This window comes from Microcebus murinus, chromosome 6 (assembly GCF_040939455.1).
Source record: "Microcebus murinus isolate Inina chromosome 6, M.murinus_Inina_mat1.0, whole genome shotgun sequence".
NCBI lineage: Eukaryota > Metazoa > Chordata > Mammalia > Primates > Cheirogaleidae > Microcebus > Microcebus murinus.
The window spans coordinates 76,505,001-76,526,335 of record NC_134109.1 but is presented as its reverse complement, the minus strand read 5'-3'; the positions used below and the strand labels follow the sequence as shown (position 1 = coordinate 76,526,335).

Genomic DNA, 21,335 nt, shown 5'->3' with positions numbered 1-21,335 from the left:
TTCACAGCCTTTTCTACACAATTTAAGAAGTTAGCAAGGTTTCCGTAATAGATGTTATTATGATATGCAAACCATGTGCAAAAGTACACAGAGCAGATATGCATTTAATGGGGAGACTGATAGCAAAGATAAATGAAATCTTTAGAGAACCCAAAATTTCATTACAGCCATTAGTTTCAACCTCTTCCCCCAAAGCCTCTTATCAAAGCCACTAATAAGGAATACAACTGACTGCTCTGACCTTGTCCTTTGCTTATGTCTTTAGGGGACAATACCAGTGAAAACTGAAATGCCCTAAAGATAGGAAACAAATGGGAGGTCAAGAAGCTGGGGCAGAGTAGAGAGGCTAGGTGGGCTAGTCCCTGCCAACTAGTGGCTGTGGAGAGACAAGGACATGAATATCAACCAAAAAAGTAAAAGTCTTCTATACTTTACACCAAATCACTCTAAACCCTTTTGGGTTAATGCCACAAATGCAGAGACAAATCAGCATGGTAGAGTAAGAAGATACAGGACAAGACAGGTTGTTGGGAGGACACTAGCTGTGATGCAAGGCCTAAGGCCAGGTTTTCTAAAGAGAACAAGGGGATTGGACAGTCACTAGAGCCTTTTCCAACTGCAAGATGCTGAGGAATGTCTCAACACTAGCCCCTCGTCTGCCCTATTTCCTCGGCTGTAGTCACTGATGTCAGACCCTTTTGCAGGGCCAGCTCCATCTGTCCCTGAGCTAATCTCAATGAAGGGAGGCATATTAGCAGTTGTGAGACATAAAAAGGATTTACTACACAGATAGACAAATGCGTATACACATGCACCAGTGTGTGAGCGTGCACATGCACAGGACCAAGGAGGCAACCCAGCAATAACAGTAATTGATTTAACCTCTAATGCCTTTGGTTATGGGGAATAAAGCCCTAAACTGTAGCTGATTATGTGCAAGGAGAATGAAATTTTTGATTTTGTTGTCCTGTATATGCCATCCTGTCTGGCACTGTTACCTGAATCTCACAGTATGATTCTGGTGGACAGTCAGTAATGTGATTCCCGCCCCCAACCTTGGCCATAGGGGTAGACGCTTGACCCAGACTAGGTGATCAGAGCTCTTTCTGAGATTTGCTGTCAGACAAAAGAGAATCATCAACATTCTTCTGGAATTATGAACACTGAGGATTAAAAAAACTAGCAATTGCTGGTGATCATCAATGTTACCTAAGAATGAAGCCAACATAGAAAAGAGCAGAACACAAGAAGGAGAAAAGGAGATATATTGATGGCATTGTCTTTTCTCCTAGATTCCAGACACACGAGAAATTAATTTCTCTTTTCTGGACTTTCTAGGTGTGTGTGTGTGTGTGTGTGTGTGTGTGTGTGTGTGTGTAGTCTAGCTTGATTGAATTTCTGTCACTTACAACCAAAATAGTTCCAATAAATCAGTGCCAGGAAAACAGATATTAACGGACATGAGTTATCTAACCAGGGAAAAAGTAAGATACTCCCTTACCATGACAATTTCTTCAGAAATGGGGAAAAAGGACCAAAATTCCTTACATCTTGCCCCCAATATCATCATGGTCTTGTTACTCTAAAAACTGCCTCTTATTTTTAACCTTCTGATAGATAGGAGTTTAATGACTGATTTCCTATATAATACCCAACCGCCTCAGTTCCCTTCAGCCTACATAATCATATGTTTTATTTCTAGTCTCTTATTCTCTACTGCTGACATCTGCACGTACACACGATCTTAGTATTCTAAAATCTCATCTGCTCCCGCTGCCTATTCCTCACCTGAAGTCATAATCCCCTGTTTGTCACATCATAATCACTTCCCCAGCAGAGCACTGTTGCTTCAGGTAGGGAATAAAGCAGCAGGAGCAGATGAACTCTTAGAAACAAAGATTCTAATTTCTTACAGCAAGGGACATCCTTCGCTAAGCCTATTTGGCTTTACGGATTATACCCTCCTGGAGTCCCATACGTGAATGCTAGAAAAGCACCCACGTAAAATATGCTGGTTTGTCCAAACATCGGGGAGGTTGGTGAGGCAGGGATAAAGCAAATGCCTCTCAGGTGTCACCCAGAATAATCGTTGGCATCTACTAACAGGGTAACATTTACTCGAAAGAATAAAATACCTCCAGAGCCATCCTTATTAAGCCAAACTTAATGAGGATTTGCACCAGACAAAGGCTGTGGAAGTCATAACGAAAGTCCCTCCAAACTGGAGATAAGCCAACAGGTGAAGGATGAATGGTTTATCTTCGGTCTCTAGTATAAGCTCTTTCATATTTTTCCAAACAGTGCAAACAGTCTTGTTTTCTTCGTACTGTCACTATTTTCCTTTCCTCTCTTACATTTTTGTCCAAAGCTCTCAAAAACCAAAAACCAAAGCCGAAACCCCAAAGCCAAACCAAATGAAAAAGAAAAACCAAAGAGGTTATCATACAGTAAGAAATGGTCTCATTAATCACTTGAGGGATACAAATGATCACATTTCCACTTTCTATTTTGTTAATATTAGAAATGGAATGGACCCTTAGCAGAGGTAATAGGATGATCACAGAGCTTATTGGTCAATTTAAAGTTGAAGCAGAGTTCTTTGTGCAGCCAAGCCTAGGAGTGGGCAGCATTTTTTTCCTATCTTCTAAGACTTTAAATGCTGATCAATAAATGTTAATTCTAAATTATCATTTGGAAAAACCACTGCCATGTGGTAAAACTTATCTTAAATTTTCCTGGAAGGCTCCACGTTTGATTCAACTTAAGAATTTTTTTTTTAATCCCTAATGGTGTCTGCCCATAGCAAGTACTTAAAAGATTGGGTAGCTTAGTACTAAGAGAGCTAAGCTAATGAGCTCAACTAGCCATCCTAGAAGTACATGGTGGCCGGAAGGTCCTGGTGAGAGACGGCAGATGAATAAACCAAATTCTATCCCTATTTCAAGAAAAAATAGCTCATGAGGTAGCAGGACTTTCTTCCTTTGTAAAGGGTAGCTATGGATATTTAGTATAATTTGTACCTTTCTTTGAAAGGTTTAATAAAAGTAGTATAACAACGGGCTTCAGCATTTCTTTTCATTATCAAGACAATTGCATAAGCACCTACTAAGTGAAATGTACCAGAAAGAGAACTGCATTTTCATTGTCTCACTGAGAGGGACATGAACACTGTGCATGGCTATGAGCATCAAGGGGACACAGAACGCTTACAATCAATAACGTCCTACTAACGAGTGCAGCTCCTGGCATATAGAGAATGCAACAAAAGCTAGTTGAAAAGAAAGAATAAATAATAAATAAAAGAATTACAAGGACTCTCAGAAATTGCTAGAAATTATCTGTGTTTGTTTGTAGCTTGTCTCCCTATTAGATCATGACCTCATGAAAACAGGGACTTCATCTGACTTATGTGAACTGCCTAAAATAGGATCCAATTTGGTAACTTATTTGTGGAATAAATAAATAAATATACGAAGGAAAAATAGTTTTCAGTTGGAGAAACTGAAGTCATTCATTGAACTTTGACCTGTCCTAATACAATATGCATATCTGTGGAAATACAAGTCAGATAAGTTCACAAGATAGGATAAACCTGAATGAGTACATCCAAATCTTCAATGATAATGACTCTTCTTTTTTTCTTTGCTATAAAGATTGGTTACATCTTGTGCCATAGCAACTGCTCAGTACATGAAGCAAAGAAATTTAGGAAAGCCTTAGGGTTAGAAAAAGGGTGATTCCTTTTTCCCTTCTATGGGCAAGAGAAGTAGATAAAATACATATTTTATAAAGCTTCATATAGAGCATAATGTGTAGAAAATTTAGAATGGGGTAAAAACATTTTAGGGAACATCAGAATTCTTAAATTAGGAAGAGGGACTATGTAAACAATTAGAATAACTATCTTTTGAAAGTAGTTCAGAATAGAGGGAAGGGAGAGGGAGAGCTATTTTACTTCTATATATCAAAGAATCAAAATAAACATGTTTGCAATGGCTCTGCAACAAAAGTCAAGGTGTATACATGTAAACAAGACAGAATAAGATCAGATTAGTAGTCTATTTACATACCAATATTTTTACATAGTTGGCTTTAAAAAAATGATCTATCAAAATTTACCTGGCACAGTATTTTAGATCTAATCAATCATTGTGAAGCGGTATTTACAAGGTAAAAGAACAACTACATAACAATATTTCATGCAAGGCTTTGAATTTTTATGTTTTAACCATAAATAAACATATGTTAATTCAGTACTACATTAAAATACTTAAAACACATAGAATACATTCACAACTTTCTTGTATGCTGATGAGGAAACTCTTCAAAGCAGGACTAAAGTTGCCTAAACTCCCTATACTATAAATTCTTATAACTCATTCATTTTTAAAGATCAATTAAGTATCATCGTTGGATATGCTTTCATAAAATAATTACCTCTAGATCTTATGGCATAGAGGAATAGATGGAAAAGGACCCATCAATTTCAATTTTAAGTCCCCTTTCCATAATTGCATGCAAGTGGCAATGACTCCATGACCACATTTCTGCATTGCCTTTGTCAGCCACGATGAATCCAATCTAGCACACTCAGTTCAAGTAAGCAAAGGACCTAGGACTAAAATTAGCTCCATGGCTGTGCTCTTTGCTCTTTCTCCCAGTTGGGGCCTGCTAGTCCTCAGGAGGGAAGCAGGGAAAAGCCAGGCCAAGCAAAGAAATGGGGCAGAGGGCCTGACTGTCCATAGGGGAGTAAGGCCAACTGGCTCTGAAAATACAGCTGCTTAACTGGTGGCTTAAAACAAAAATATAGATTTGATCATGCCATATTGGCCACTATCTAAGTAATCAAAGTGATCAAATATTTCATAATGCTATCAGAACTCCACAGTTCTGAAACATCTCTCAATACTGCATTGTAGGTCACTCATTCCAACTGGTTTTGAGCTACTACATATTTTCTTTTTGATTAGATTTTTAAAAGGATATTTCTTCCCAACTTACCCTCTTTCTACAGGCTGAACTATTCCATTTTGCTCATACGAAAGAACTTTCTGCTTCTATATACTAAAATTTAATCTCGTAATTTGAGGCCACTTTCCTGATTTATCAACTTTCTTTAACCCTAACTAGAGAATATTTATGATATTTCCCAGATTCAAATTAAAACAATCTTATAATGTATTTGACTCCATTCTCTAGTTTATTAATAAAAATACTGAACACTAAGATTTAGAACAGATCCTTTGCAGGATTGTATTAAAATCCCTTCCTACTTCACATAAGACCATTCATTTTTCTACATTTGACTCTCCCTTGGCCAATTCTTTGTCCACTGGGACAAAACTTATGTAATCCAATGTTAGTTGACCTTTTTGGTCCTAAAAAACACACTACATAGACTTCAGTATCTACATAAAACATCTGTGTAATAATAAAATGATTGGTATAGAATCTTAATAAATTACCACACCTAAAATGAACAAGAGGAATTCATTGTAGAGTACTTTATGGTTTCCATGATCAGTTATTACATGTATGTCCTTTGAGGCTTAGTTTTTAATGCTTAAGAGATGTTGAAAGAAATACTTGTAAGGCACAAATACATGCGGGAATTTTAAAAATCATACTAAATCTATGATTACAATTAATGTTTGGCATAAAAATAATAAAGGCATAATATTTTGCTTTCAAACAAAAGTACTACTTGGTTCCATACATGAGACAAACATACCTAACATGAATTTTTCTAGCTGTTCTCTTTAATATATAAAACATTTTATAAGACAATATTTCTTTCATTTCTTTTGTTTCTTTTTCTCATAAGGCCTAGATTATAGTTAATATCTCATGACACCAAAAGTAATACTGCAACAGATATTAAAGCATTTTTTCAGCTACTTATTCTATAAAATATTAATTGCGAGCCTGTGCATGTGCTGTATATATGGGGGATTAGGTAACCGAGTTCCTGCTCAGTTCTAAATCAATAAAAGATAACATGCATACCATCAATCATCATTTACTCTTTCTTCAGTACATAATAACTGCAAGTGGAAGATTTTAAAAATATATATTTAAGCACTCACAAAAACATAACACAAGCTAGAGAGCATGTGAACAACACTTACCTAGGAAAGACAGGTTTTTCTCTAGAAGCAAGTCTCTCAGCAGGACCTCGTGCTCATGACCAATGGCACTGAGAAGTTTTAGTTAAAGAGGGTAACATAGGTAGAATTATTCCATCAAGAAAATGCTAATACTAGGTCTATACTTTGAGATAAAATGGAGAATGGAGGTAATTGGAGCAACTACTTTCACCTTTAGCCCATATCTTGGAGGAATGAGATTTCTACACACATCCCCTCATTTAAATGATTCAATAGAATTATTCAATTTTTATATGTACTTGCCCATCAAAGATTTGTAAATGGGTATGTACTTTAACTTCTTTTAAAAAGAGGGGGAGTCATTTTAAGCACGCATTAATCTGTGTTAAAAATTCCTCAGTTCAATTTAGCATACATTTACTAAGTACTTACTAAGTACAGCAAAGAATACCAACCAGCCAGGGCCCTAAAAGACCTTCTAATCTCACAGAGTTAATCTTGTATGAATTCATACTTGTCACCGAGCCAGCATTTAGCAGCTTCTCTGCTTCACTTCCTTCCTACTGTTGGTGATCTTTTATGACTTGGGAAGCCAAACAAGTGACTTGTTACGAATATGTGTGATTCTGGAGGAAAGATATCTTAGTAGAGAACTTCGGATATGGGTGTGGGTACAGAGGCTATTTCAAGAGACTTTTTTTTCATGTTTGTGTGCGTGTAAAATTATATATATATGTGTATATAAATAGATACACACATGAACACATACATATTTTAAGGGCTTACTATGTGGAAGACACTCTGTTAAGTGTTTTATATATGTTATTTTATTCTCATAATTATCACAATCTTTATTTTATAGATGTGGAAACTGAGGCTTACAAAGGAACTTGCACAAGGCCATAACAGTTAATGTGTGGCAAAGCAGAGAATGAGAACAAAATCTCTGCAAAGTCTGTTTATAACTTCCATATAGCTTCTTAAAAAGTATTAAAAATACATAATAACTGATAATAGCTAATATCTCTTAAATATCACAAAGTCTTCGTGCTAAGCACTTTGAGATATTATCTTATTTAATATTCACAACCACATGAGTAGATACTCTCACTAGTCCCATTTTTACAGTTAAGGAAACTAAGGTTCAGGGAGGCTGAGGAACTTACTGAAGGCCCCCCAGCTGGCAAATAACAAAATCAGGTGTGGGACTTAGAAGTCTGGTCTATTTTCCCAGAGATGAAATTGTACATACAGAGTCTGAAAAGGAGTATTATCCTATTCTGGTACTTTAATTTGGTCAAAAGCACTTGGCAATAATTATCTGAATTATTATTTTCATTTTCCATTTCACTGATAATGTCATTCTGGTCATTTCACTCCTTGGCTTACCAAAAACTCTGATGCTGATCATGCACTATAAGAGTTCAACTTAAATAACACATATATATTATTTGTTTAAAAAATTCATAGATAATTATCCTGTCCTTTATCCACACATACAGGTGAGTACAGTTTAAATCTTATAATTCAAGAGATGTGCCCATTTATATCCACCAGCTAAACAACCCGTGTCATCACTCCTGACTTTTTCTACTCTTGCCCACCCCCCTGCCCCAATGCATGTGGCGGTGCTTATTTAACTTCTAATTGGGAACAAAATTTAAAAAAAAACAAGTTTTTACATCACAAAATTTCACACATTTTCAGAGTCCATTGAAGACATTTGATGAATAACTCTCAATGGTCTCTCATTACTAGGGGCATCCCACATTTTAGAACTAAATTATTTACTTCTATTCCACATAAATGTGCTCTCATCTTTATTGTTGTAAATTATTTACATCTAAAATGTTGAATCATGAAACTGAGGTTACTGATGGTACAGAAATGAAACCCACAGCATTTGAAGCTTCCTGCATAATTATCTTTCCTTGCTTCACTGTTTATGACTTTGTCTAATAGCTGTGTCCTGGAGTCACACTTTGGAAAGTCGAGGTGGCCGTTTTCTCACGTTTTCTCTTGGTTAGTATGTGGTAGGAAAGGTGTGGGTAGATATGGCTTTGTAGGAAAAAACATAGTAGACACAAAAAGAAAGAGAAAGCACAATGATAATGTATACACTGTTTGTTAGCTGTGCTTTTTAAGGTGTCTTAATAGTAAATGCCCAATTTATTTTATTCTACTTACACAAATGTCTACATGTAACATTTTCATAATGGAGTAAAAAGATTTTTGCACCTATTCTATTTACCAAATACGTGTATTCTTTCTTCCAAAATGATATAATTTACTGAACATAAGCAATGTAAATATTACCAGATTCTTAGAACAACTCACAAACAGCATTTTAAATCACATGAAAACCAATAATTTTTATTCAGTGTGGAATAAAATAATTCCTGTTGATCAGTATAGGAAACATCTATGAAGTGTATTTATATTATATGAAACTGTTACTACCTTCAATACAAAGATGGAACCAGTATTTCTATGAACTTCCCAGCCTGTTTTATTTTGCATGGTAAAAGCAATCAATAATTTGAAATTTTGGAAAGATATACTTCTTGATTATGCTTTGTTTGATATAAGCATATATAGAATACAAGGTCTAGAAAATAAAGCTTATCAAAACAGTAATTTTACTGGTAATAGACATAATGGAACTGTAAAACTTATAATCCAGTCAGTAAATATAATTTATAGGCATACATCATTATCTTTATCAACTGAAATCATGTACTACCTTAAATTCTACTGGCAATAACACAGCCAAAAAAGGAAAGTGAATGATGGCGAAAATGTAAGGAAAATACTCCAAACAGAATTTATAATGCTCTATAAGCAGAAACACTCTTAGACTTTGTCTATAATAATACCTATTATTGATGTATGGCAGTGACCATGGGCAAAACTTGTAAATAACCTCACAAGCCATTTTCTTCGCCAGCAACACAGCAATCTAGTTTCCCGTAAGCATCTCAACTATTACTGAAAAATAGCCTCCTGGCATTTACAAAGCAGTTGACTTCATACTTTAGTCCATGCATATATAATTAGATAGTTATATTTAAAATCAATATGCAATCCTTCAAAAGACATTATGCTTTTAAAACCTTAACTTTAAATTGATTTTTAACTATTTTATGTGCTTTAAAATTAACATGTAATTCAACTCCAGATACTCTGAGACGGTGTTAGTTGTTATATGAATGTGCTAAACTTTATCAGTGTAACAACATGAGGTTGGCACTCCTACAATTTCTAACACTATCATTAATTATATACTGAAAATAGGATGGTTTCACTTTGGTTTAATAAAAAAAGAAAGCTTGTGACAATGTTGTGTTTTTATTAATTTAAGTGAGACTGGAGGCATAGACTTGGAGAATAAATATATACAGGGCTATATCTTAGGTACTGAATATGCTTGCAAGAAGGCTCTGTTAAAAGATTGTTTATCAAAGGTTCACTTTATTTATGAAAGAGTGATTTTTCTTATAAAAAATTTTATTGACTCTAAACCTCTGTGAGACAAGGTAGAATGTACACACACACACACACACACACACACACACACACACACACACACACACACACATTTGACTAGCAAGAGTTTCCAGCAAAAACCCTCCTGACTGGTAATCACTGAGTCACAACTGGTCACAGTGCCATCCATGCTAGCAAAACCTACACTAGGAAGGGCCTGTTTATATTATTAAGAGGTGTAAGAATCATGGACTCAGAAAATATTTTCATTAAAACAGCATTTTTAGCAAAGGATTATCAAAATTCTCACTGTTGCCACAACCCTACTAAATTTATTGATTAATAATGCCCTACTTCATAAAGTATTTACTGTCTACCCAATCCTGTTTTAAGAAGTAAGCATTAACTCTTTAGTAGTCTCAATGTCTTTAAGGAAAATGACCGGACATCTATTTTCGCAGCCTTAAATTCAGCTCAGAGGGAAAAATTACCTTAATTTCTCTAATAATGTTTATTAGGAATCCAAATGACAGCTCAGATGTAATCAGCTTTTAAGCAATGATAATCTACTGCCCTTTAAAATGTGATGGTCTCTAGTGGTATTTTAATCATAGCATCCTTTAACTCTAGACTCAAAATTTATTCTAGTAAAGTCAACTGAATTTGGCTCATTTTAAATGGAAATTTGTTATATTTTTACAAATGTTCATTGGAATTGTCAGAATCATTGCAAGACACTATGTTACCTGCCTAATGACTCTGTACCTCTAAACTCATTGAACACTAAGCAATTTAAAATAAGCACGTGAATGTACAACTGCTGAACTGACATCTTCCTGTGGTCTATCTGATTTTTCTTCAGCTGTAGGAAAGAATGGTCTGTAGTGACCCTCCAGTTGATTGAATGTAAAATAGAAGAGTATGAAATGTGTTTTGTGAAGCAGAACTTTATGTCAGGTTAAAGCTAGACACATCTCCACTGAGTCTAAGCTCGTCAATTGTGCACCTAAAATTTTATGGGAAAGGATACTGCTTGATGCAGTCCACCAGTGGTCCATAACAGCAGTCATTCACGATGCACTGCAGACAAATAAGAGACAGGGTATGGGGTGGGGTGGCTACAAAAACTATTACAGTAAACAATATACCCTAAAAGCAGTAATTACTTTCCTCCCCCACCCCCACTCCCCAAAAAAGAAAGCTATCAAAAGGCTGTTCAGATTTAATCATAGAAAACAAAAATTGCATGCTTTTTATTCACTATAAAAGCAAGCTATTAAAAAGTGAAATGCTCTTCTCGCAAATATTGCATTGCCATTTATGGTGCACCCTGACCTCAGTGATAGTTTATGATGACAGTAATTAAATGAGGTTTAAAATCCTTTACTCTGCTAGGCAGATAACAGCATTGCCACTGAAAATAGACAGCTGTGATTAATACCTGATAGACCTGATTTGCTAGAACTCCATCTGGAATCTGAGAAGGGTCCCGTAGCATACTATTTATAACAGACTTGGAAGCTGTAGAAGAAAAGAGATGAACTGTTAGCAGATAATCAACCTACTTTTAATGCAACATGAGAAGTGACATATACCTTATATATACACAAAACATGAAAATGAAAACATTACTGATACGAATCCCTTTTTCCTTTTTTTTTAATCGAAGGGAAGCTTTTAATTAGACTATTTTGCCAAGTTTATAAGCCACATTGCCAGATTTGACGATGACCTAATTTTTCCAAGGTAAATTAACAAGTACAGACCTAAAGCATATGTCTATTTGCAGAAAAGTCAGCTTTGGTAGAGACCACTTAGGGGAGAAAAAAACCAACAATAAAAAAGGAAAATGTTAACCTTTTGCAGGCAGCTATTTTATAACTAAGCATATATATATATATATATATATATATATATAGAGAGAGAGAGAGAGAGAGAGAGAGAGAGAGAGAGAGAGAGAACGCTTAGCAAAAGCAGATCAGATTCAAACACTACAATCATGTCAATAAAAATAACTTTCAGCCAAGAAAACATCTCTGAATTCTGAATCTTTGCAAAATAATTCTCAACTGCCATAAAATGTTATGTCCATTTCACACGTGAAAATAGTAGGGAAAACTGATAATGGAGAGAATCTTAAAATAAGGAAAACATATAGAGAGACATACATACACACACACACACACACACAAATTTTCCACCCTAAATATGCCTCATCAACTTGCAAATTAAGCTGAACTCCTAGGGGACTGCTATAGCACTAAAGGAGGCATCCAATGAAGGACATTGTATAAGGTGCCAACCTTTGAAAACCAAGGTAGGGGACCCTCACCTTGCTGCTCACTAGGCATGTGGCAGTCAAGGTAGCCAGAATTCTTAATGCCCAGGAGGAAGGCAAGTCTTTAGACTGAGGCTAAGTCCAGTGTTGGCTAGGAATCAATTTTTTCAAGTCCTCCAATGGAATCATTTCCAAATATTAGCAATAGCCTATGGTCTTGTCCACACAAGCACAAACTAAAATGCATAGTGGATCATTTATCTAGTTAATAAAATGAATACAGACCTCAGATTCAAGTTCTGAGACAATTTTGGTCCTTTTGTTTTTTTTAGATTATGTTCTTCATCAAGTTTAGTACCATAAGAACAATGACAGATATGACAAACATTAGTAAATACTGTGGAAAGAAATAATAAAATGATATCTTATTCACTTAAGTATAGTACTGAGTCCACAAAGAAAAAATGAAGTACAATTATTTTAATTACTGCCTATTTTTAGTCACATAACTGCATGTTTATAGCAACATTTATGTACTTAATAGTGATTTGTAAACATGTGTTTGCACTGCATGTGGAGAGGACATATGGAATCCCAAAAAGTGCATCATCACTCCAGCTATCCTATCCAGCCCTATCTCTATGACTAGCTCTACAACTTGGGCAAGTTATGTAGCCTCCCAACTTCAACACCTTCATCTGTAGAAAGTGATAGTATTATTTGAGCTAACTACCTTAAAGGTTCTTGTGTGAGTCTCTAGAGAAAACAGCTGAGACAGCATTTTGTTAATTCTAAGTAATAATAAGAACAAAATCAGACTTAGGCATTTACTTCATATAAACTTAGGTTGGACAATTATTTCTGAAAGAAACCACCATTGATAAGTGGCACCAATACTGGGAATATGAAGCTGCAAATCACCTTATTAAAAAAAAAACAAAACAGATTATGGCAGCAACAATATTAGATAGATAATAATGTGCTCAGTCAATTCACATAGTTTTCCAAAGTAATTCTAAGGCCTGGCCAGTTGGAGGAGACCAAAGCAGTTGTTCATACATGTGGTCACCTTCTCTGAGGGTACTCTCTCAGGTCTGCCATACAAGTCACCAGATGGTAACAGCAGACAAATTCTTTTATGTTGCCCATAATGCTAGCAGAGCCTCAAGGAAATGGCATTACCTACTCTGTATGTACCTGGTCGTGGCTAAGATGTTACACTGCTAACTCTCATACCCATGTGAGGAAAAGATAATTAATATATAAATGGTGCGACCAAAAATACTACCAAAAGTGTGACCAGTGTGACCAAAACTGCTATCCTATGAAAAATTATTGACCTCATACCAAACTATATGCAAACTCATTGCTAAAATCATAAAACAAAGGCTATTTTTTAAAAAGAAAAGAGACAATAGGACTTAAGAAAAGTGGGTCATTTATTTTGAGGGAAGAAAGGGAAATATTAAAAGAAAACAAACTGATGACATAATTTTCCTTACAATATAAATTTTAGAACAATGTTCTTATCAGGATTAAGAATCATAGGCAATACATTTTTTAAAAAATAGTTTGAATATGTTGAATAGAACACTATTCAGATCAAAGAAAACTTGCCAGAGGAAGTCAGTTGCTTTAAATGGAATAGTAAAAGCTATATATTGAGTCCACATTCATTTTAAACTCAGCAAGTGTCTTTTCAGGCAACCTGCCATTTTTTAGAGTGGGAGAAAGCTTTCGTGAGAAGTCACAGCCTCTGTTGCAGACCCAGGACCTGCTTGCCATCCACACGTGGCTCCTTCCACTCAGGCTTCACAAAAGCATGTTAGTGTTTCACACCAAGCCAGAGAGTATAAATCTACTTTTACACACCTATTCTGGAGTGTAAGAACGTTAATTTCAAAAGGATGAACAATAACATCAACTGGATAAGTAAAGGCAATTGGGCAATCTTGGAATGGGCAAGGAAACCTGTGACTTTTATGGAAGCTGTTCCAAGGCCAGCTCTGGCCAGTGTGCATGCAGCTTTTCCAATCACACGTGGACAGGAGTCTCGTTCTCCCTAGCCTTTGCTGGAGGCATTCATTCTTTTGATTTCATGGTTTATCCCGGCCACTGCTTCAATTGACGGGATTTCTAATTTCTAGCGAGCATGTACAGAGCAAGAATACATAAGTCGCTTGGAGCTAGATTCTTAAGAATAGGAGAGAACTGGTATCAGTTAAAGCATGTCAGAAGACAGGCAATGCCTAAACTAAGGAATAATGCCTAAGATTATGATCTTTTCATTGTGAAATATTTCTAACATAAAGAACTCAAGAACCTAAGAAAATAAACATCCATGCACCAATCATCCTGACTTAACTTCTAAATCTGTAATAAATGTACTTCAAATAGTCTAATATTAATTTGTGTAAACTTTCTTTTTAATTTATCAGTCTTGCTAGAGACTGGCTTTACTACTATTTTCAAGAAACCAAATTTTGGCTTTGTCAATCCTCTCTACTGCCCCATTTCTTTTCTTTTCTTTCTTTCTTTTTTTTTTTTTTTTTGCTGCCCAGGCTAGAGTGAGTGCCATGGTGTCCGCCTAGCTCACAGCAACCTCAAACTCCTGGGCTTAAGCGATCTTCCTGCCTCAGCCTCCCACCCATTTCTTTTAATTTCATTTAATTTATCCTTTCTCATCATTATTTCCTGCATTCTACTTTGATTTGCTATATTATTCTTTTACTAACTTACTACCTTTATAAAATTCATTTTGAATCTTTTGTTTAAAAATATACTTTTCAAGGCTATAATTTTTCCTCTAAATTCTTCTTTAGCTACATGCTACAGTTTCCTTGTCACTTATTTATAAATATTTTGTGGTTTCCATTAGTATTTCATCTTTGATCAATAAATTATTTTTGCTATTTCTAATTTGTGATGTTTATATTAATATGGGGTGTTTATTTTACTTTGTGTTTTTAGATGTGATCAATTTTTGTAAATGTTTTGCTTATCTTTTAAAAAATTGATGTTCCTATTTTTGAGGTACAAAGTCCAGGTATGTCTTACAGGTAAAGATTTGTAATTGTATTATTCAAATCTTGTATATCCTTATTAATTTTTTCCAAACTAGATATGAAGTAATCTAAAGGATTACTAAGGAGGATGAAAAAAATAGATATGAAGTAATCATCTACTACTAATGTGGATTTGTCAGTTTCTCCTAATAATTTTGCTAATGCTTGCTTTATATATTTGGAGGCTATACTGTTAGGTGCATGTACTCCCATTGTTATAATATATATAGACTTGTTGGTAATTATGTCTTTTGGTAGTTAAGTCATGACTTTATCTCTAAAAAAGTTTTTGTGTTAAATATAATGTTATCTAGCAGTAATACTGCTGTGCTACTTTTCTTTTCGATAAGATCTGCCTCATATAGCTAGTGCTCCCATTTCTTTACTTTGAACTTTATTGTGTCATATGTTAGGTGTGACTCTCATAAATATTGATAGTACTCATTACTCTGTACCTAAGTGTGGCTATTTTTATTTAGCCTGCTTGGGATTAGCTATATTTTATGAACCTAAGAATATATGCCTTTAACGGATTTGAAAAATTCTGAGTCATATAGTGTTGACTTCCATTCTCCTCTGAAACTCTTTTATTAGACATCTGTTAGAGGATCTTATTCTATCCTCTATGTCTCCTACGCTTATCAAATGTTTAAATTTCTCTTCTCTTCATCCCTGTGTTATATTAAAGGTGCTTTCTGCAGATTCACCCTAGAATTCACTAATTTTTGTTTTAATTTAATTCCTCTTCTAATTTTCTTCTAATCTTTTTAATATAATAATTCACTCATATAATGAGCTTTTCAATGACTATTATTTCATTTCTAAATTTTACTTCTTTTCAAATCTATCTGCTCTTTTTTTATACTATACTGTTCATTTAGTCATGGTCTTCCTTTTTATTTATTCAGTTAATATATATACATAATTTTAAGGTTTATTTTGTTTTTACACTTTGTCTTATAGATTTAATTTACAGTATCTTTACTTCCTCATCTCCAGTCCATGGTATGCTATTTCTCTCTCCCTCTCCCTTCCTCACACTCTCTCTCTCCCTCTCTCTCTCTCTTTCAGTCTCTTTCTCTATCTGCCTATCTTCCCCATGGTAGTTGTTTTTCTCCCTTGGTTTATAAATTTTTACTGGGAGCTCACTTTCAGCAAGAATTGTTTGACCTGCACTGCAGAGGTAACTGTGACAGTATAGTTTCATATTTACTTTTGTAAAGACCAGTTTTATTGTTAATTTCTTAGTTTGGCTTTTCTGCAGTAAAACATGAGTGTAAATTTGAACCCAAACCCACAAATAGCGCTGACCTGTTTCTAATTTCTCTTTCTTCTCCTAATACTCCACAACCCAAGACCATATACAGTAAGCAAGCTCCCTTGCCATTTTCCTAGTCCTTTTTCACGGTTTGAGCTATAAATGGAGGCTCAATTCCGGGCCCTGGTTGCACAGCTCTCCCTCCTGGGAGTTCAAAACTCAAGCCAAGTCTCTCCCTCATGTCTATACCTAAAGCTAACAATCTCTGTTTACTACTCTGGATATATGTGCTCTCTTTATTTCTGATACTCAAAGATTTTCTTTCTTTTGTTTCTACTTGGTTATGTATGTTAAAAGATTTGCTTATTTGTTATCTATCATTTCTATTTCTTTGTCATAAAAAGATGGCCCATCAACAAAAGCTCATTCTGGTATGTTGTAGAAATTTTTGAAGATCTTTTAATATTAATAAGAAGTTCAGGGAAAAACTTGTTTCCTTTTTTGCTTGTTTGTTAACTTCTTTGGAGTCAGAGTTATAAAAATATACAAAGAAAAGGTCCTTCCAAGAAGTCAGGGTCCCAAACAATAGAAAGAAAGGTAGGTGACAGGGATACCAACAGGGGAGAGAATGAAATCACCTAAACCACCTCTAAAGACCTCGCTCCTTCATGGCCTCTGGCCAGGCCAGGGGAAAGGAAGAAAAAGGGTCATTGGTGGCAACAAAATAAATTGCTCTCCTGATTCTTCCAAAGGCTGCTACCACATCTCAGGCCAAAGCACTGTGCTAATCAGCAAGCTGGGAAAACAAGACAACTTGTTTTTGTGGGTTTGAGAATCAGTTCTACTAGATTCTCAAATACAACCCTCCTTTTTTTGGTGTGTGTGGGGGGGACTTTTAAACAACAATTTCTCAACATGCTCATTAGTTGGCAATTTGTGTGCTCTTCATGTGGCCTCGACTGGGGTGGATCATCTGGGTGCTAAAGGACTCATTTTCATGATGACTCGCTCATGTCTCACACAGCCGTAACTGTGGGTGTGGCAGAAAGATATGCAGCGTAACACTTTGAAACAGAGAGTCAATATGGAAAAGTGGTTACAAGCAGAGGCTGGAATCAGACAGACTTGGTTTGACAGGTGGTTTTCCATTTACTAGTCATATTACCTCAACAAGTTAATGTTGATGACCCTCAGTCTCCTAGTCAGGGGGATAAAAGAGTAACATTGGTGCTTACTTTGCAGAGCTGTTGTGAAGATGAAATAAAGTAACACACTGTGAAGTCCGTATGCTGTTTGAGACTTGTGCTGTGAGAGCTGTTACACAGTTGCTTTGCCTGGTCATGGTGGAGCCTGCCTTCTGCCTCTCAACACTACGGTACCAATAAGCATAGCATGACTTTCTATTGTCAAGAGGGTGAAAAAAGAGTCTTCATGAGATGTATACAAACTCAGGGCCTGTTCTTAAAAAGCTGACAGCCAGAAGTGAATTTGTTCACTATGGAAAATTAGACAATGCTGGATTGATTCTCCATCTCACACAACCCCACCCCTCACCCCCATACACATACACACATCCTTTGCGGCACTCAGGGCACAACCCACTACCAAAACTGTTCTCAGGCAAGAACTTGGTAGAGGTCCTTTCTACTTTTGTGTATATCAGGTAGAGTTGTACCTGCAAGGAAGTCTGTAATTTAAGCTTTGTCTATAACCACAGAAGAGAAGGATTTTTCCCCTAGCTAAGGGCATTTCAAGCACCAGCAACCAAGCAAGTAGAGACTTTCCCAAGAATCACTGATACCATACTCATTTCTATAACTCTCGCTTTCCTTAGCAGAAGTTCTGGTAAGTAGCCAACTACTGCTAGAAGGAACTAAGGCGAATAAGCAGGTGGTCTCAAGACTACTGAAAGTCCTGCCCACTGCAAAGAATGTTTTCTGATTAGGTTATACTTGAACTAAAACAAAGAAATACCATAGATAGTTGGGATCCCTAATCCAAGATCCCAAATAGGTTTAAGCAAGATAGATGAATCAGTATGAGCTGACTGCATACTGGATGGCAGCAGCCAAGAGAGAAAAAAGGACAGATATAGGGACAAACATGAGATGGGCTGTTTAGAAGAAAAATTCACGTGCAGTCAGCACTGTGATGTTAGAACCTAGTTCTTTCCCTCACTGAAGAAAAACGGTCCCTGCAGTTGAACAGCTGGATGGATAAGGCAGCCGCTGGTAATATTTCCAAGTTACGAGAGTTTTGTCTCATCATGTGGCTGCTCCAGAGGCTGAGCTCCAAGACAGCAACAACTGAATACCAATAATATGTGATCTTTTCATCTAATGCTAGTTTAAGGTCTTTGGACATAAAGGTCATGAAAGTCCTTCTCCATGAGAGTTGATCTGCCATTGTCTCTCTTGGACAATTTCAATATTGTCAACAGCCTACAAAAGCCTACTTACCCTTATAGTTGGAACTATTCTTCAAGAATTCCAAGCACTAGTCCACTATCTCTTACACTATATAAAACTGAAATCTAAAGCAGTTTGATTCCATTTGACGACCTGAGTAAGAAATATCATTTAACATTAGGGAATTCTATAGGGACAAATTCAATTCTGCTCTCTAACTAGTCCATGGCTGTTAGGAATTGGTCCACACTGCAGGAGGTGAGCGGCGGGCAAGTGAGCAAAGCTTCATCTGTAATTACATCCACTCCCCATCACTCACCATCTCCTCATTCCCCACCCCTATCTGTGGAAAATTGTCCTCCATGAACCTGGTCCCTGGTGCCCAAATGCTTGGGGACCACTGCTCTAATTAGCACACAATCATTGAAGAAATAACTTAAACCAGAGCCATCAAATATAAAGTATTATGTAACGACAAGAGGAAGATGTCTCCAAAGCACAAGTACTCACATGATCAGAATCTTGTCTCAGGCAACTTGCAGCCTTACAGCTGCTATATACCATCAACCCTCATCCAACAAACATACATTCAACAAGTATTTATTAAGCACCTGGCTAACGCCAAAAACACACTTAATTCTTCCCCAGCCCCTCTAGCCCCCACAAGCTCCAAAGCTGGAATGGTTTCTGGCATCTTTCCTTTGGTCAAAACTTCAAAGCCCAGTTCAGTTCTTACCTCCTCCACTAAAGCCTTCCCTTATTTTTTCGCTTGTCTTCCTCTCCCTCATATTGTGGAGTGGAGAGTAATAATATTTTCTACCAATCATTTGGTACTTGATTAACTATTACTTTGTCATCAAATGACAAGGGGCTGATCAGGATGCTAAAATTTTAACCATGTCACGTTAAAAAAAAAAATCTAAAGGGAGAAGGAATGTTAGCACAGTATAGAGAAAAAAAGGTAGTATACTTCCTCAATATTATCTTTAGAGATCTGGGGGCTTTTACATGGAGGAAGATTTCAGTTCATTGAGTGGTCGCCCCCGAGAAGATAAGAAAGCAATCTCACAGGTTCTTATTGATTGTGAAGCTACAAGGTTTCAGATTTTAAGTTCAGCTTTATGTAGCCCTACATATTTGGTCCATACAGATGTTTCTTAACCTTTTTTTCCATATGGCCCACCTAAGGAAACTTTTTAGACATTTTTTTCTTAATTGCTCCCCCCATGAAATTTTAATGCCACAGATATGATGTATACATCTGCTTATGCAATATCACCCTCTTTGAGAATGTGTGGTTCATATGGAAGACTGAGAAACTGTGTCAGGGTATTTGGCAAGCTGCTTAAAAGTGGAAATATTTCTCTGTTATTATTGCAAAGATAGCTGCTTTATTATGCACAAGATAGCTGCTCAGTAAATTGCTGAATGAATTAATTAATGAACAAACTGTCAAATGAAAGAGACGCCTATTCAAAATCTAAGCCCTTACTATATTCCCTGCTATTACAGCAATTTTTAGGAAGCTAACTAAATGGTTTGACTTAATTTGAGCTTTTTCTCATTGTATATGAGGTTTTTTTAAATTGTGTTCAGGAAAATCAAACTAAGAGGCAATAGTATACCACAGACCTTTAGATAAACGATGAAAACATCTAATAACTTATCTCCAAAAAAGAGGAGTGCTTAGCACTGGCATAGGCATGTGAAGTGACTTCACTAGCACATAATACGATTTTTTCTTTAATAGTTATGTACTATTTTTTTAAGTAGTTTAAACTTATGGCAAGAGATTCATCATTAAATATACTGAATTTATCATCAGCTCATGTACTGCTATGTGGATATGGCAAAAATTATAAATGTCCTACCCAAATTTCTAAAATGCTGGCTTAATATTTGTCCTAAGTCAGTTGAGCATTCAGGAATGTGAGGTTACTCAATCTACCCAGTAACAAGTTTCTACTTCTAAAAATATTAACTACCATTTATTGAGTGTTTATGATATGCCAGGTACTATTCTAAGCTTGTCAACTGTACTGAATGTTCAGAATGTACCTACAAGGTGGCCTATCTCCATCTTACAAATGAGGCAAATGAAGCATAGAGAATTTAAATAAATCCTATAAGCAAGATTAACACATCTTACTTGTAAGAGCAGAACTCATGTTTTCCATTGGTATTTCCTCCTACTTCCTGGATTTCCCTCCAATTCAAATATTAGCAATTAAAATTTCAAGACACTTGGTGCTCCATGTAGAATGAATGCAGGGCCACATAATGAAATTGGGCCCTCTCACCTAGACTCACAGGGGCCCAGCATGAGAGCTGAGTCACAGGTAAAGAGAAACTCCTGCTCAGGAACAAGGGAGAAAGTTCATGGCAGCAAAGACCTACCAAAACTTGCTGGGGTAGCTAGAAAACCTGATGAGATCATGAGTACCTTATATTCTATAGAAAGAAAGAAAAGTGGATGCCTCTAAGGGTGATACCACAGTGGCTATGTCTGTATGACCAAGTTTATATTATTCAATCAGACAGGGGCAGGTCTCTGCTTTGCAAGCTGATGACTTCAAGAAGCCTCTCTAACAATTCCCTCTGGTAGCCTGCTCATTTATATCTCCTGTGTTTCCATTTGCTGGCAAAGACCCACACCGCATCATAGTGTCTGCCTCAGTGCATAATTAGAAAGCAGTTAATTCTAAGTCATTAAAAGTGTTGCCCAGGATTGGA

The 21,335-nt window shown here is 36.1% G+C and overlaps 1 protein-coding gene across 2 annotated transcripts in view; it reads right to left on the bottom strand.

The window, feature by feature from the left end:
• CDIN1 (CDAN1 interacting nuclease 1) overlaps nt 1-21,335 on the bottom strand; it is a 224,810-nt gene that overhangs the window by 119,345 nt on the left and 84,130 nt on the right. For both annotated transcript variants that reach the window (XM_012766350.3, XM_012766349.3), the window contains exons 6-8: nt 11,035-11,114; nt 10,624-10,673; nt 6,129-6,196 (exon numbers count right to left, since the gene is read on the bottom strand). In XM_012766350.3, the coding sequence (XP_012621804.1) occupies nt 6,129-6,196; nt 10,624-10,673; nt 11,035-11,114 (198 nt within the window). The remainder of the gene's footprint in view (nt 1-6,128; nt 6,197-10,623; nt 10,674-11,034; nt 11,115-21,335) is intronic.